Source organism: Lepisosteus platostomus, chromosome 26 (genome assembly GCF_059453375.1).
Source record: "Lepisosteus platostomus isolate fLepPlt1 chromosome 26, fLepPlt1.hap1, whole genome shotgun sequence".
NCBI lineage: Eukaryota > Metazoa > Chordata > Actinopteri > Semionotiformes > Lepisosteidae > Lepisosteus > Lepisosteus platostomus.
Window position 1 is genome coordinate 10,338,676 of NC_142636.1, and position 16,568 is coordinate 10,355,243.

General features: G+C 56.8%; 1 protein-coding gene across 2 annotated transcripts; it reads right to left on the bottom strand.

Moving 5' to 3' along the window:
• Positions 1–1,265: 1,265 nt before the first annotated feature.
• plin6 (perilipin 6) lies at positions 1,266–15,522 on the bottom strand. 2 transcript variants are annotated; one of them, XM_088620355.1, is made up of 8 exons: positions 15,049–15,518; positions 13,807–13,916; positions 12,641–12,839; positions 11,775–11,857; positions 11,202–11,451; positions 9,284–9,465; positions 5,907–6,185; positions 1,266–1,807 (listed from the first exon to the last, which is right to left on the bottom strand). In XM_088620355.1, the coding sequence occupies exons 2-8, from the start codon at positions 13,834–13,836 to the stop codon at positions 1,424–1,426; spliced, it is 1,407 nt and encodes a 468-aa protein (XP_088476481.1). In that variant the 5' UTR covers positions 13,837–13,916; positions 15,049–15,518; the 3' UTR covers positions 1,266–1,423. The 2 variants fall into 2 exon arrangements, with proteins under 2 accessions (XP_088476481.1, XP_088476480.1); XM_088620354.1 differs by having other exon boundaries at positions 12,641–13,916; positions 15,049–15,522.
• Between the last annotated feature and the right edge of the window lie 1,046 nt (positions 15,523–16,568).

Below are 16,568 nucleotides of genomic sequence, written 5' to 3' on the forward strand. Positions count from 1 at the left end.
CAGACTTGTTCCGCCGCTCCGCTGGGAAAGACACGGCCTCCGACTCCCACAACAACGCTGGTGGCTTCCTACGGCTGCCGGTTTCAGATCCCGGCTCCTCCGACTCCCCTTCCCTCTTCCACGCTCTCTCTCCCGAGCTCTCCAGCTCGGCCAGCGACGTACCGTTTCAGTCTAATTAAGCCTAACGATCCCCCCAGTCCTACGCAGGCTCCCCCCACCAGCCTGCCCAGGGAGCGTGAGGGATGTTTGGCAGAGCAGGGACGTGGGCGACTTGCCGTGACGTGAGTGTGTGTGTGCGTGTGTGTGTGTGTGTGCGTGTGTGTGTGTGTGTGTGTGTGTGTGTGTGTGTGTGTGTGTGTGTGTGTGTGTGTGTGTGTGTGTGTGTGTGTGTGTGTGTGTGTGTGTGTGTGTGTGTGTGTGTGTGTGTGTGTGTGTGTGTGTGACGGTGTAACAGGCCATTAGAATCTGCTCCTCAGGATGACCAGGACTCCAGGCACAGCCCTGCTGTCCAGATCTCTTACTCCCTGCAGAGGCTCTGCAAAGGATCTTTTTTAAATACGGAGTAAAATACAAAGAGGTTAAGATGCTGTGCACACTTCATAAATATTTGAGATAAATAAACTCTCTTTACATCTGTGTTGACCGAAGGCAGGTAGGGTGGCCGGTGGGAGTTTCACTACGTTACTCAAGGGCAGGAGGCTGGACAGATTGACTGTGACTCAGACTTTAATTGCTCGTTAGCGGGGATTACATCAGGAGCAGAGGCTGTGGGGAACACTGGGCTTTGTGTCATGCTCTGACTAATTCTTTTTTTTTTAATGTTGTGAAGAATAACGGAGTTGCTTATACAGGTGTAAACCCACACATAAACCCTATAGGTGTACAGTACAGCTGCCCAGAGACCCTATACACACGCCAGGGCGTGTGTGAGTGTGTGCCAGTGTGGGTGTGAGCATGCACGAGGGCGTGTGAGTGTGCACAAGGGCGTGTGCGAGTGTGTGTGAGCGTGCACGAGAGCGTGTGCGAGTGTTTTGGTGCTGCACCATAAAATTAATCAAACCCAACACAGAAAAAAGGAAACAAAAGTCAGTGCAGTGCAGAGAAGAGAGACACAAGTCCCACCTGCCCGTCCCTCCAGAGCTCACCCAGTGGGAAACTACTAAAACACTGTGCTTCTCATTCAGGACACCAGTGAGCCACACAAGCTTTTCCCTGCGTGTCCTCTATGTTTTAATTGCTTAATTGACACTCAGATGCTTAACTGATGCTTGTTTAATTGATTTTAATTCAAAGTGTTAAGGAGAGGCTTAATCATTTTGCAGAAGCCGGCAACAGGATGCAGGACCTAAAGGTTGCCCAACACCGCCCCCCCCCACCACCACCGAAACTGCTGATTGGCCACTGCGTGCAGCGGGGCAAGGCCTTACTCTGCAGTTTCCGCCACCTGATTGGCCACCTCCACGGCAGGCGGGACGGGGGCGGGTCCGGGGCTCAGGTACTCAAAGGCCCGTTGGCCCTGGGAGACCAGCTGGATGATGGGAGCCAGGAAGACCTCGGTGGAGGAGCGGCGCCGGGGCGTCGCGGCGGGAATGGGCTCCTGCTCGGGCTGGGCGGGCGGCGGGCGGTCCTGCTTCGAGCCGCGGCGGGAACGGGCCTCCAGGTAGGCCTGGCGGCGGCGGCGGGCGAGGCGGCCCTCCGAGGCCTTGGACAGCACCAGGTCGCAGGAGCCGCGGCGCGAGGACCCGCCGTCCGACAGCTCTTCCAGGCTCAGGTGGTTGGCCCCCAGCTGGTCCGCCTGCTCCTTCAGCTGCGAGGGGAGAGGGGAGAGGCCATCGGTCAGCCCGAGGGGACACACCTGGGCACAGCCAGGGGAGTCTGCCTCCACAGCTGCTCCAGACCTCCGCCACCCTTAGTGTAAGGGGAGGAGGGGCACCTCCTGTCCTCCGTTCTACACGCACGTCCGCCTGCGCCACACGCGCACAGCACAGACAGGACGGCTCTGGAAAACCAGGCCAAAGCTCTGGAGACACGGAAAACCTTCTCTGGTCACTGTGTGGTTAATAGCTCCAAACGTGACACAGCCTGGGGAGAGGAGGGGGTGCAGAGAGGAGCCCCCCCATCTCTCCCAGGAGTCGGCCTCAGCCTCAGATCTCTGACACGTCCCCCTCCTCCCCCCTCCTGACCGCACTGGGGCCCACAGCCTGCTGGGACACGATGTTCCTGCCGCCGGCCGCACGCTGAGTTCAATCAATCCAGCCGCGCGGTGTGGGGCGCCCCCCTCCCGCTGCCCCCGCCTCCCTGTCCTACTTCCCCTGCCGCCGGGGACCCCGCTGAGCTCGGGAGCGCCCCCCGGCCTCGGACGCCCCACAGCCCGCTGGACCTGCTGTCGGAGCAGGGGAGGGAATTCAGCGAAGAGCAGCCCGTCTCCTCCGAGTCTCTCCGGTGTCCGTCTCGGCTCTTCCACAGTCACCTGCTCGCTCGCAGGACCCGATTCCCGACACTCCTGCCTCCTGCGAGGAAGAGTCCGCAACCCGGAGCACGGGATCCAAAACCCCGGCTGTTCCTGCCTACAGCCTCCAGGACTCGAGTCCCGGGACAGTGACCGGATTACAGTGCAGCTCCGAGCTGAGGGTCGGCAGCAGCACTGAGCTCTTTGTCACCTTAATCCCATTAGTAGAGCAGCTATTTACAGCCGGAACAAGAACTCACAAAGGTGCAGTCAGACCAAGACAGTGTCACAGCACTGGGCCGGGTCACACTGTAACCCCACAGTCCAGAGATCACTGGTCCAGTCTGGGTCACACTGTAACCCTACAGCCCAGAGATCACTGGTCCAGTCTGGGTCACACTGTAACCCTACAGTCCAGAGATCCCTGGTCCAGTCTGGGTCACACTGTAACCCTACAGTCCAGAGATCGCTGGTCCAGTCTGGGTCACACTGTAACCCTACAGTCCAGAGATCACTGGTCCAGTCTGGGCCGGGTCACACTGTAACCCTACAGTCCAGAGATCACTGGTCCAGTCTGGGTCACACTGTAACCCTACAGTCCAGAGATCGCTGGTCCAGTCTGGGTCACACTGTAACCCTACAGTCCAGAGATCACTGGTCCAGTCTGGGTCACACTGTAACCCTACAGTCCAGAGATCCCTGGTCCAGTCTGGGTCACACTGTAACCCTACAGTCCAGAGATCGCTGGTCCAGTCTGGGTCACACTGTAACCCTACAGTCCAGAGATCACTGGTCCAGTCTGGGTCACACTGTAACCCTACAGTCCAGAGATCACTGGTCCAGTCTGGGTCACACTGTAACCCTACAGTCCAGAGATCACTGGTCCAGTCTGGGTCACACTGTAACCCTACAGTCCAGAGATCGCTGGTCCAGTCTGGGTCACACTGTAACCCCACAGTCCAGAGATCACTGGTCCAGTCTGGGTCACACTGTAACCCTACAGTCCAGAGATCCCTGGTCCAGTCTGGGTCACACTGTAACCCTACAGTCCAGAGATCGCTGGTCCAGTCTGGGTCACACTGTAACCCTACAGTCCAGAGATCACTGGTCCAGTCTGGGCCGGGTCACACTGTAACCCTACAGTCCAGAGATCACTGGTCCAGTCTGGGCCGGGTCACACTGTAACCCTACAGTCCAGAGATCACTGGTCCAGTCTGGGTCACACTGTAACCCTACAGTCCAGAGATCGCTGGTCCAGTCTGGGTCACACTGTAACCCTACAGTCCAGAGATCACTGGTCCAGTCTGGGTCACACTGTAACCCTACAGTCCAGGGGACTGGACTGTTCTGTTGTGGTGAGCACAGGGAACAATGGACTGTTCTGGTCCAGCAGTGCTGTCCAAACTCCTCTCCTCACTACTCTCTGTGAGTCCAGACCCCTTGTGGACTTGAGCCAGGTTAATTATTAACGTCAAGCTGAAACCTGCAGAGTTTCTGTTCTGCTCCAGGAAGCTCAGTCCTCTATGTGCATCGATCTGGACCTTCCTAGAGCTCAGGTGATTGTGCGCTAGATGTTAGGATAGATGTTAATACTCTGATCAATAACCGACTATACGGAGGTTGAGTTTTGGCAGGCGTCCCTCCTGGAAAGGGGATTTTGTCAAACGTATGTTACAAAGTGAATAGTAAAGGTCATTTTAAAAGCCTAAACAAGCCTGAGACTGGCAGCAGGTCAGCAGACTGTGCCCAGTGAGAGAGTCACACCTGGACACCCCCACCGGGTGACCAGGCAGGGGGTGCTGGAGAGAGTCTCCAGGGGGCTGGCCTCCCCCTCTCCCCCCCCCCCCTCGTTGCAGCCAGCTCAGCAGGGAGCAGAGCACTGCGTGTGCTGGGAGCTAAATGAGTTAACAACATTTTAACTCAATAAAGAAACACCATGTGCTGCATTAATCAGGTCCATAGGCCAAATCTCTCTGTACCTGCCTGTCTTCACTGCTAGGAGTCCTGCTACTGCAAAATGAGCAGCCAACAACATAGGAGCCATTGTCTGTCGTATACTGTATAACATATGAGCCACAATATTAGAACCCCCAACCCCCTTCAAAGAAAATACTGAAATACTGTAGTGCATATTTACCCTCATCTCACTGGGCTGTACTGCACTGTACTGTGCTTTTACCCTGATCTCACTGGGCATTGCTGCACTTTACTGTGCTTTTACCCTGATCTCACTGGGCTTTACTGCTCTTTACTGTGCTTTTACTGGGATTTCATTGTTGACGTCATTTTAAATTCACCGCACAAGGAGGGGAAAACTGCCCAAGCACTGCTCTGACTAGCAGTCTGTTCAAAGGCAGGTATGAACCTGGAAACATCCTTCAGTCTCGTGCCACCTGCTGCTAGCTCTGCCAGGTGTGGAAGTCTCCCCCCCCTCCCTGAGTGACCCCACCCCCAGCAAAGCAGGATTAAAAATAACCGGCCGGTTAAATATTTCACCAGGAGCAGCTGGGGGGGTCTGCAAGGTTGTTCAAGAACAGAAAGGACTGTTGCCGAAACTCCAACAGCGGATATCTCCTATCCGGAAGGACCACATTCCTGACATTCCTGTGGGAGAGTAGGTGATTGGCACACTCATTCCAGACATTGCTGAGGAATGACGGGCCCGAGCAAGGTGACTGCCTCACTCCGCAAGACCCCCTTCCTGCTTCCTGCTTCAGCTTGTCTTTCCATTGCTTTGATCATTGCCAACTGGTTTCTAAGACATCTTGGGACCACAGGTCACTTTCAGAAACCTCTCTTTGCTAAGAGCACAGAGGTCAGCCAGAGCAAGGTGGGACGATCCCCCAGACAGGACGCCAGCCCACTGCAGGATCTCTCTCACTGCACAGGAACCAGTGATCTCTGGACTGTAGGGTTACAGTGTGACCCGGCCCAGACTGGACCAGTGATCTCTGGACTGTAGGGTTACAGTGTGACCCGGCCCAGACTGGACCAGTGATCTCTGGGCTGTAGGGTTACAGTGTGATCCAGACTGGACCAGTGATCTCTGGACTGTAAGGTTACAGTGTGACCCAGACTGGACCAGTGATCTCTGGACTGTAGGGTTACAGTGTGACCCAGACTGGACCAGTGATCTCTGGACTGTAGGGTTAGAGTATGGCCCTGCCCAGACTGGACCAGCGATCTCTGGACTGTAGAGTCACAATATGACTGTAACCATATTATAAAAGTAACTATCTCTAGACTGCTGGGCTCAATCTGCACTAAAAATGTTTTTAAATTTCTAATATTAGTTATGCTTTACACAAACAGACACACTAGCTACGCGGCTGTCCGGCTGTCCCAGAAATCCTGCTGTCCGAGTACTCCGGGCGGCAGTGCAGGGAGACTGGAGAGAGGATGCTCCGCCCGGATGGGGCAGCAGGATTCCCGGGAGAGCCCTGTCCTCAGGGCTCACCATGTTGTAGAGCGGCGTGGTGTTGATGAGCAGCTGGACGAGGATCTTGCCCAGCTCCTGGAGGTCAGTCACCACCACCGCCAGCGATGCCCGCGCCCGCTCGGGCAGGGAGAGCGCCAGGCTCACGGGCCGCAGCGCCGCCAGCCGGAGCGCCAGCTCGGACGCCCGCCTGCGCGCCAGCGTCTGCAGGGACTGCAGCCGGTAGATCCCGGCCACGTACAGCGTGAGGAGCATCTGTGCCAGGCCCGACACTGCCTCCGCCACGAGGGTCAGACCAATCTGAGGGGGAGAGAGAGGTCAGAGAGAGAGGGGAGAGGGGGAGGAGAGAGGGACAGAGAGATAGAGAGGGAGAGAAAGAGAGAGATTAGAGAAATACTAGCCTTCTGCGTCACTGTCAGACACCGCCAGGCAAGGCTATACCAGATGTAGCACTGCAGTGTTTGAGCCTCCTCCTCTTTGTGCTATGTGCTGTGTAACTGTTGCATTATGCTAGTGTGGAGGCTGATACGTCAGGGGTCTGTAGGCACTGCTCAGATCCCATGCCACATTAAAAAAAAGTACTCTTACTGTTCAAATTTCAGCTCTGTGCTGTAAAAATCTTGAAATTGGCTAGCAATTGGTAAAAACTGGAAAAAATGGCAATAGAACAAGATGGGAGAGCTGGGATGGGTCGGCAGTGCCCAGGTGTGACGGTACTGCTCCAGCAGTGCCAGGCTCTGCTGCTGCCCCAAACTGAGGGTCCGGGCAAGCTGGCACAGGGGCGCAGGGGCCCCGCACCAGCTCCTGGCAGAATTCCTCCACCCCGGTCTCGTGGACAGAGGATTCGGAAAGGGATCCTGTCCTCTGCCCCGGCTGTCCAGGTGCCTCGCAGCGGGGGGGGGGGGGCGGCGCAAAACGGGACCCCCCCCACACCGGCCTGCCAACCGGGGCGCGGAGCTGGCACAGGGCACCCCAAGAGCTGCCAGGCAGGCGCCTCGGTTCTGCAGCGGCTCACGTTTTCCTCGTGACCGACCCCCCCTCCCCTCCTTTCCCTGGTTCTTAATGAGGGGCTGCAATTCTGCCAGCTCTGCACATTCCCAGTGTACCCCCCCGCCCCCCGGCCCCCCCGACCGACACCCCGCAGCGAGGTCTTGTCCCCAATTACCCAGAAGCCCTCCTCACGTGAATTCCTGCGGCCCCCCTGTCACGCCGCATTACCGTCGCACCAGATGCCCGCGAGCACTGAGGTCCGCGCTCCCCGCCAGCGATCTAGGGCCACTGGCCAGAATATCAGGGACCCCGCACCCCCCTCCCTCGCTCCCTGTCTGGGCTGGAGGAGCAGGAGACGGGCTCCTTTCTCCTTGCCTGGCCTGGCCCTTCCCTAGATCTCAGCCCTGGAGGAAAACAGCTGGAGTGCGGAGGTGTGTGGGGGTGCAGCTCGAGTTACACTAGGGTTACAGTGTGACCCAGACTGGACCAGCGATCTCTGGACTGTAGGGTTACAGTGTGACCCAGACTGGACCAGTGATCTCTGGACTGTAGGGTTACAGTGTGACCCAGACTGGACCAGTGATCTCTGGACTGTAGGGTTACAATGTGACCCAGACTGGACCAGCGATCTCTGGACTGTAGGGTTACAGTGTGACCCAGACTGGACCAGCGATCTCTGGGCTGTAGGGTTACAGTGTGACCCAGACTGGACCAGTGATCTCTGGACTGTAGGGTTACAGTGTGACCCAGACTGGACCAGTGATCTCTGGACTGTAGGGTTACAGTGTGACCCAGACTGGACCAGCGATCTCTGGACTGTAGGGTTACAGTGTGACCCAGACTGGACCAGCGATCTCTGGACTGTAGGGTTACAGTGTGACCCGGCCCAGACTGGACCAGCGATCTCTGGGCTGTAGGGTTACAGTGTGACCCGGCCCAGACTGGACCAGCGATCTCTGGACTGTAGGGTTACAGTGTGACCCAGACTGGACCAGCGATCTCTGGACTGTAGGGTTACAGTGTGACCCGGCCCAGACTGGACCAGCGATCTCTGGGCTGTAGGGTAACAGTGTGAGCCCAGACCAGCCCAGCCCAGTGTGACCCGGCCCAGACTGATCCGGTCCAATCACTGCAATCGGAGAAACTGGGAAGGTTGAAATGGGAAAATAACAGGGGAGGATCAAAGGAAACCCGTGAAGAAGCTCTGCTTCATGGTGCCAGACGGCCTGGTTTCCTTCCTCGTCCTTTCCCACAGCTGGGCTCGGCCGCAGCCTCTGCAGCGACGTGCTCTGACCCGATTCATGCCTCATCGCTGTGCCAGCGACACGTAGGCAGGGTCCCAGAGGGGCTGGCCCGGCAAGGACAGCCCTATCGGCCCAGACGATCTCCCCCCCGGCCAGCTGGAGCAGCACAGGGTTCATGCTGGAAGGACTCCTGGGATTGTGGATGAAACACGAGCTCCTGCAGCTCAAGGTCTGCTGCCACTGTGCCGTCCCCTTCTTCCCCTGCCTCCGAACAGTGGGGTACCCCCGGCGTGTCCCTGCCCTGTGGGGCCCTGCGGCACGGAGCTGTTCCACTCTGGGGGGTCACCATGGGAATTGAGGGGCTAATTCAGGAGACGCCAACGGGGATATCGGCTGAGCGCTGGGGAAAAAGGGGCGACGGGTGTTTCTCTCTCCGCAAGGGGGTTCAGCCTGCCAGCACCAGGGGGCAGGACAGCAGCGTCGCGCACCCCGCGATGAGCTTCAGAGCCCTGCGCGGCTCCGGTGTCTCTCTCTCTCTCTCCTGTCCCTCCCGGCTAAGCAGAGCCAGATGCTGGGGTGTCTCTCCCCCTCTCTCTCCTGCTGTCCAGCCGGCCCCACAGGACCGGCCCTGGAACACGCAACTGCCCCGAGCTGTGTGATAACAGCCCCTCTCCCGCCCCTCCGCGAAGCCTGCGGAATGCCAGCGGCGGCAGGACATGGGGGATTCATGGCACTGGGCACGTAGCTCGCCGGCTTTCTGGGAAAGGTTCCTTCCATTGGGAACTGGGGGGGGGGGGGGGCTGGGGGGTAATTTTGGGCACGAGAATAATTCCTGGGAAGGGAAAGTAAAAGCAAGGCCTTCTCCAAGAACACAGTTCAGAAAAACACGGGCAGACAGAGCCCACGTGTGTCTCAGTCTCCCTGTGTGTTTGTCTCGGCGCAACTCTGTGTGTCTCTGCGCAATTGTGTGTGTTTGTGTCTCTGCACAATTGTGCGTTAGTGCCTCTGCACTACCATGTATTTGTATGCATTAGTGTCACACAGGAGCTCAGCCTCAGAGCTCTTGCAGTGGATCGGCTTCAGTATTTCGCCGCGGGCAGCTGCACTGTTTCTGATGACGGGGGCACGTTGCTTCACCAGGAGCTCTGATGCCCCTAGACTCACCAGGTCGGCGAGGTCCCTCAGCGTGGAGACGGCGTGCTGCACCTGGTCCCACAGCAGCAGGGACTGCTGGTACGATCGTAGCCCCACCCGGAGCAGCAGGCCCACGACGCGTGTCAGGACCGCAGGCTCCTCTTCCTCATCGTCGTCCTCGAACATTTGCATCCTGAGCTCCAGCTCCTGACCTGAGAGAGACAGTCTACGCTGATGACCAGGTCCTGCTGTCGCCCTCAGAACAGGGGCTGCAGCCTGAGCCCAGCCCTGTTCAACATCTATATCAAGGAGGTAGCAGGAACGTTGGAACAGTCTGCAGCTACTGGTCTCAAGCTACATGACACAGAGATCAAGTTCCTGCTCTACACTGAGAACCTGGTCCTGCTGTTGCCCACAGCCTGGCACTGCTGGAGCAGTACTGTCAGACCTGGGCACTGCCAGCCCATCTGGACCCAGAACAGGGGCAGCAGCAGAGCCTGGCACTGCTGGAGCAGTACTGTCAGACCTGGGCACTGCCAGCCCATCTGGACCCAGAACAGGGGCAGCAGCAGAGCCTGGCATTGCTGGAGCAGTACTGTCAGACCTGGGAACTGAGAGGCAGACAGATCAGCAGACAGATGGTGGGACAGACGGACTCAGATGAACACCCAGAGAGGTGACAGAGCTGCGAAGGTGCCTTGTTAATGTCTGCTCCAGTTATCTCGAGCCTCAGTAATCTGCAATCTCCTGCGAGCTCTCCAGGTATCAGCTGAGAGGAAATGGAGTTTCAGGTCTGATGTAATGTTTGTTTATCCGTTTCTCTGCTGCGGCTCAAACATTCCCCTGCTGGCTCCTGCCCTGGGGGGTGTGGTGTGTGACCAGAGAGGGGCCGGGAGGGCAAGAGGGGTCTGAATGACCCCATCTCCGCCGGCTGCTGGGATTCGGACAAGCCAGCCCGTCCCGCTCCGAAAAAATCATGCACAGGCTGTACCTGAAGCATCCGAGCTACTGAAGACGAGAGAAACTGGACCGATCTGGCCCAGTTTCAGACGAGCGCTGGACCGCTGTGCTGGCAGACAACGGCTTCCTGAAGTCAGCATTATTAATGACACTGACTGCTCGTTAGCACTGCTAGAGAACAGGACCAGCTGAACACATCAAGCCCAAGGTCTGTCTGAGGAAATACTCCCACAGCAGTCTTGTGATGCGAAACCTTGGCGAATGTATTCGTTTAGATAACTATGGGTCAGAGGGCACCACCAGATTAGTGTAATGGTAGTGTAATATGGAGTGTATGAAATGTCTAGGACGACTGTTTGTTTTTAACATATATTTACTTTATGTGGAGTGTTGTTTCGGGCAGTTCGCTGTGGCGACGCCAAAGACAAGTTCCCCACCCTTTCGGAATGACAATAAAGTTAGACATCTTATCTTAGATCTTATCTGGTCTCTTGGTCAGCAGTGGGGAGAATTCACACAGCGCAACCCGGACTCCAGAGACCGGCAGAGCCCGTGACACCCCGGTTTCAAGTCCCTGAGAACGAGGGGTCACTCTGCCCGAGTGGGGGGGGTGGAGTGGGGGAGGGGCGGAGAGCTCTGTTTGTATATGCAGTAAAGGGAAATGTTAATGGAGCATGACGGCCTAATTATCCTCCATTAGTGGGTATGTTTAGCGGCAGAAAATGACCACCTCCCAGTGGCCTTAAAAACCAAAGACTCATGGTGAACGGCCGCAGAGGGAAAGCAGATGGCTCTTTAGCGCCCTCCGGTGGCCGCAAGGACAAACTGCACGCACCCCTTCGCAGAGGAGAATCAGTCTTGGACATTTATTAAACGCCCCCGATCGAGGCCTCATTCCCACCCCATCGCTACAGCCCGCGCGCCGGGTGGCGAGAGGAGCAGCACACGGGTGCAGACGGCCCCCCAGTCCCGCCGAGCGGACACTCACTCCAGCGCTCGTTCAGGGGCAGGTAGAAGAGAGCGGCCTCCTCGGACCGGCTCAGCAGCTCGTCCAGCCCGGAGGCCACGGCGCCCCCCAGGGCGGAGCGGCGCACGCTGTCCAGCTGGGTCACCACGGCCTCCCGCGTGCCCTCCAGCAGCCAGGTGGCGCTCTCCGCCGCAGCGCCGATGTCATCGGTCACCCGCATCTGGAGGTCGTCCAGGGTCAGGAAAAGGGCGTCCGTCAAGTGAGCCATGACCTGGGGAGCACAGAACACAAGGGTCAGCTGGGTCACCCTGTTACCCTACAGTCCAGAAACCGCTGGGCCGGGTCTTACTGTAACTCGACAGTCCGGATATCGCTGGTCCAGTCTGGGCCGGGTCACACTGTAACCCTACAGTCCAGAGATCACTGGTCCAGTCTGGGTCACACTGTAACCCTACAGTCCAGAGATCACTGGTCCAGTCTGGGCCGGGTCACACTGTAACCCTACAGTCCAGAGATCACTGGTCCAGTCTGGGCCAGGTCATATTTCAACCCAGTCTAGGCCAGACTAAGTGCCGGAGAGGAGTGGGCACCCACCTCGTCTGCTGTCTGACTCAGCACAGGGAATCTTCTCTCCAGCTCATCAAGACCCATACTGGCGTAGATGTTGGCAAGGGTGACTGTGGAGCCAAACACACCATGACAACAAAGATAGGAAAGACAAGAGAGAGTCAGGCCTTCTGTCTGTGTGGAGACACTCCCGTCACTCCTGAGTACCGTACAGTACTGGAGACAGGAGCTCTGAGGGATCTGTCTGTGTGGAGACATTCCTGAGTCCTGTACAGTACTGGAGACAGGAGCTCTGAGGGATCTGTCTGTGTGGAGACACTCCTGAGTCCCGTACAGTACTGGAGACAGGAGCTCTGAGGGATCTGTCTGTGTGGAGACATTCCTGAGTCCCGTACAGTGCTGGAGACAGGAGCTCTGAGGGATCTGTCTGTGTGGAGACACTCCTGAGTCCCGTACAGTACTGGAGACAGGAGCTCTGAGGGATCTGTCTGTGTGGAGACACTCCTGAGTCCCGTACAGTACTGGAGACAGGAGCTCTGAGGGATCTGTCTGTGTGGAGACACTCCTGAGTCCCGTACAGTTACTGGAGACAGGAGCTCTGAGGGATCTGTCTGTGTGGAGACACTCCTGAGTCCCGTACAGTACTGGAGACAGGAGCTCTGAGGGATCTGTCTGTGTGGAGACACTCCTGAGTCCCGTACAGTTACTGGAGACAGGAGCTCTGAGGGATCTGTCTGTGTGGAGACACTCCTGAGTCCCGTACAGTACTGGAGACAGGAGCTCTGAGGGATCTGTCTGTGTGGAGACACTCCTGAGTCCCGTACAGTGCTGGAGACAGGAGCGCCCCCATGATGCCCTGCCGTGACAGGGGTGCGAGAGCAGGCCGGACTTACTCTGGGGCTCCAGCCTGTCCAGCAGGGGCGAGGCGCTGCGGGCGGCCACCTCCGACAGGCCGCGGACCCCCAGCTCGGCCACGCCCCCCACCCAGCGCAGCAGCGGCAGCCGGCCCTTGGCGTCGGCGTAGGCGGCGGTCACGGCCTGCAGGGTGGAGCGGACGAGCGGCAGGCGCGCCACGCGCTGCACCACGGTCACCTGGCGGGAGGGAGGCCGAGAGAGAGAACGGCAAGGGCGGAGCAGAGGGGGGTGGCTGTTCACAACCCAGGAACCCCAGCTCCAACCCTGCAGGGAGTCCAGGTCTCCCCAAACCCTCAGCTTCATCAGAGCACACGGCTGAAAACCTCGTTTTTGTTCTCTTTCCCTACATCATAAAGCCATCTTTATCCTTTACTCACTCCTCCAGTTTCCACTGCGGATCTCCGAGTTCAAACGACACTGAATACCCCTATAAGCCGCTGTATTCACTGACGCTTTGTGTTATGAATGTCTATTTATACATAATCAGACATATTAACAATTCCTTACACTCATATAGCGCCTCTCTGGATACTCCTCCCAAAGCACTTCACAGGTCATGGGGATCCCCTCCACCCCCACCAGTGTGTGGCCCCACCTGGATGATGCACCTGTCCTCTCCCCACACAGCAGCTCTCAGTGGGGAGGAGAGCAGAGTGATGGAGCCAGTTCAGAGAGGGGGATTATCAGGAGGCCATGACTGGTACAGGCCAGGGGGGAATCTGGCCAGGACACTGAGGTAACACCCCTACTCTTCTCAAGAAACGCCCTGGGATTTTTAATGACCACAGAGAGTCAGAACCTTGGTTTCACGTCCCATTCAAAGGACGTCACCTTTTTACAGTATAGTGTCCCCGTCACTGTACTGGGGCATTAGGACCCACACAGACCGCAGGGTGAGCGCCCCCCCCTGCTGGTCCCACTAACACCTCTTCCAGCAGGAGCCTCAGCTTTCCCAGGAGTCTCCCCTCCAGGTACTGACCAGGCTCACACTCCTGGGCTCCAGTGGGCTGCCCCAGTGCTGAGCTGGAGTAGGATTCCTCTGCCAGCCGCGGGATTTGAACTGGCAACCTTCCAGCCACAGGCGCAGATCCTGAGCCACAGAGCCACCGCTCCCCCAGGGTCTCTGGTCTCTGACCCCTCCTACCTCGCTGTTTGCACCCGGTGTTCCTGACATCTTCTTGCTCCAGTTCTCTGCGGGGGTCAGGGGCAGGGCGAGGGGTGCGGAGAGGAACGTCAGTGAGATACCCCTGGATTCTGAGCGAGAGAGATCGGGGATCAGGGGTGCGGAGAGGAAAGTCAGTGAGATACCCCTGATTCTGAGAGGCAGAGATCAGGGGTCAGGCGTGCACCCTCTCCTGCCCAGCTGGGAATTTCCCCCTGCCTAGAATTTTCCGGCCGCTTCCCAAAAGACAGCCGCGCACAGATCCCAGTGACCATCACGCCTTGTTTTTCTGGGAAGCCCCACCCTCACCCCCACCGTTCCCCACAACGAGGCAGTCAGCTGCCCCCGAGCTTCAATGGCCCCGTCTGTCCGCGCTATCCCAGCATGCAAATCGGGTTTCACGGCCCACCCTCACCCGACTCGCCCTGACCTCCGGGTCACAGCTGAGCTCCGGGGAGCAGGGGGAGCGCGTGACCCCACCGCCGCTGACGGGGGGGGGGCATCTGCATCCCGGGAGACAGGCTCTTCGGTGTGGGAGGGCCTTCGGAAAAGAGAATGACAAACCTCACCACAGGGAGACGCCAGTGATAAGGCGATTTAAACTGGCGATTTGCACCCTCTGGGGGACACCCTAAAAGCAGCCTGCCCCCCCCAGGCTTAGAAGATGACGTGTGTGGAGACCCTGCGACTTCTCCACTACTTGGGAAAGCCAAAAGAAACAGGCGAAGAGCAGAAAGGCACCCAGCGCACTTAGCTAAGTAACTAGTCCGTCTCTAAGGGCAGCTGGGGAGCTGGAGGCAGGGACAGACACAGATACGAGCGCACACTCACACAAGACAGTCAGTGAACCCCACCACTGTGGGAGGAAAGCGGGGCCCCTGGAGGAAACCCAGGCTAGCACATAGAGAACTCCGCACAGACAGCACCCCAGGTCTGGAATTGAACCTTGGGCCCCTGCTAACCAGTCCACCACTGTACCCACATTTTGACTACCTTCCTCATACGTAATATGAATAGGTTGCCAGATTAATCAAATTAAAAATCCTAGTTCTATTGCAATCCTGGAACTGCTAAACTGTCCAGCGAATACTCCGAAATTTCTGAGGAAAAACCAGCAAATCCCCAATTTTCTTCGTTTGGTGGTCTAAGATTGCATTTTGGGTCTCTTTTCCTTGAAGCCAAATGCAATTATTCATCCTGTAATTCTTCTTGACGGAAACTCACCTGCAGTGATGGGCCAGAGGATTGAAAGTCTTCAGACTCTTCAGCGTGCGAATCCCGTCTGTCCGCCTGGGAAATTCCACAAATTCCTCACCAGCAGTCCGGACTCCCTGGAGAGCTTCTCCCGATCTCTCTCTCCTTCCCGAGTGTGACTGGACGCTGCCTGGCAAGGACGCTGCGATAAGGAGATCTCGATTTCCGTGGTGGAACGACATGTGACCGGAGGGCTGTAATATGGGGAAAATCCGCAAAACTTCCTTCTCCCTGGAGCGTGACCGATCCGTAGCCCTGAAGTGAAGGGAACCCATTCACAGCCCGGCCGCGACACGCTCCGACACGCTGGCTGAGCGATTTCGGACGTCTTCCTGCGCCGGACGTCACGATGATGCTGGTGATGATGACATCTGTGAAAATAGCACTGCAGCCACACACAAACATGGGCAGAATCTGAATCCAGGTGCAGCCAGCTTACACACATCCATCCCTCCTCCCTGTCCTTTTCTAACTTTATCCAATACAGGGTCGGGGAGGGGCGAGGGGGAGCCGCAGTCTATCCCAGAAAGCAATGGGCGCAAGGCAGGGTGCAGCCTGGACCGGCTCACCGCAGGGCACACACAGGCTGCCCTGGAAAATGGCTCCGGTTTCCTAGAAATCCCGCGCAGACAGATAAAAAAACCAAATCTCTTTAGCCTGACCTTTTCAGGAGGACATTAACCGGGCCTTTCTCCCAGTCCTCAATTTACTGACATGCTTTTCCTAAGCGAAAATCCTTCAAGATCAACAGTCAAATGAGAATGTCATTTACATTTACAAGGTACCTGATTAATACAATTAAGAACCACCTGAATAAATACCATTCTTTCAGATTCAACTTTTAAAACGTGTTTAGAAATTATAAATATAGAACAAATATAAAGTGCACATTTATCTCACTTATTTTCATCCCAGACACATATTTGCTCATTCATTGCGTCACATTTTTAACGCAATTTGAAACAGACACAGATGACAGGGCATTCTTTGTTTTAGTTAACATGATGAAAGCATGTTAATGTAGGGTTACAGTGTGACCCAGACTGGACCAGCGATCTCTGGACTGTAGGGTTACAGTGTGACCCAGACTGGACCAGTGATCTCTGGACTGTAGGGTTACAGTGTGACCCAGACTGGACCAGTGATCTCTGGACTGTAGGGTTCCAGTGTGACCCAGACTGGACCAGTGATCTCTGGACTGTAGGGTTACAGTGTGACCCAGACTGGACCAGCGATCTCTGGACTGTAGGGTTACAGTGTGACCCAGACTGTACCAGTGATCTCTGGACTGTAGGGTTACAGTGTGACCCAGACTGCACCAGTGATCTCTGGACTGTAGGGTTACAGTGTGACCCAGCCCAGAGTGGACCAGTGATCTCTGGACTGTAGGGTTACAGTGTGACCCAGACTGGACCAGTGATCTCTGGACTGTAGGGTTACAGTGTGACCCGACCCAGACTGGACCAGTGATCTATGGACTGTAGGGTTAC

Excerpts from the sequence above, each read along its gene's own strand:
- plin6 (XM_088620354.1), bottom strand. The coding sequence starts at position 12,965 with ATGAAGCTGAGGGTTTGGGGAGACCTGGACTCCCTGCAGGGTTGGAGC. Across the intron at positions 11,858-12,640 it reads GGACAGGCTGGAGCCCCAGA|TCACCCTTGCCAACATCTAC; the intron begins GTAAGTCCGGCC and ends TTGGCTCCACAG. Across the intron at positions 6,186-9,283 it reads TGAGGGACCTCGCCGACCTG|ATTGGTCTGACCCTCGTGGC; the intron begins GTGAGTCTAGGG and ends TCTCCCCCTCAG.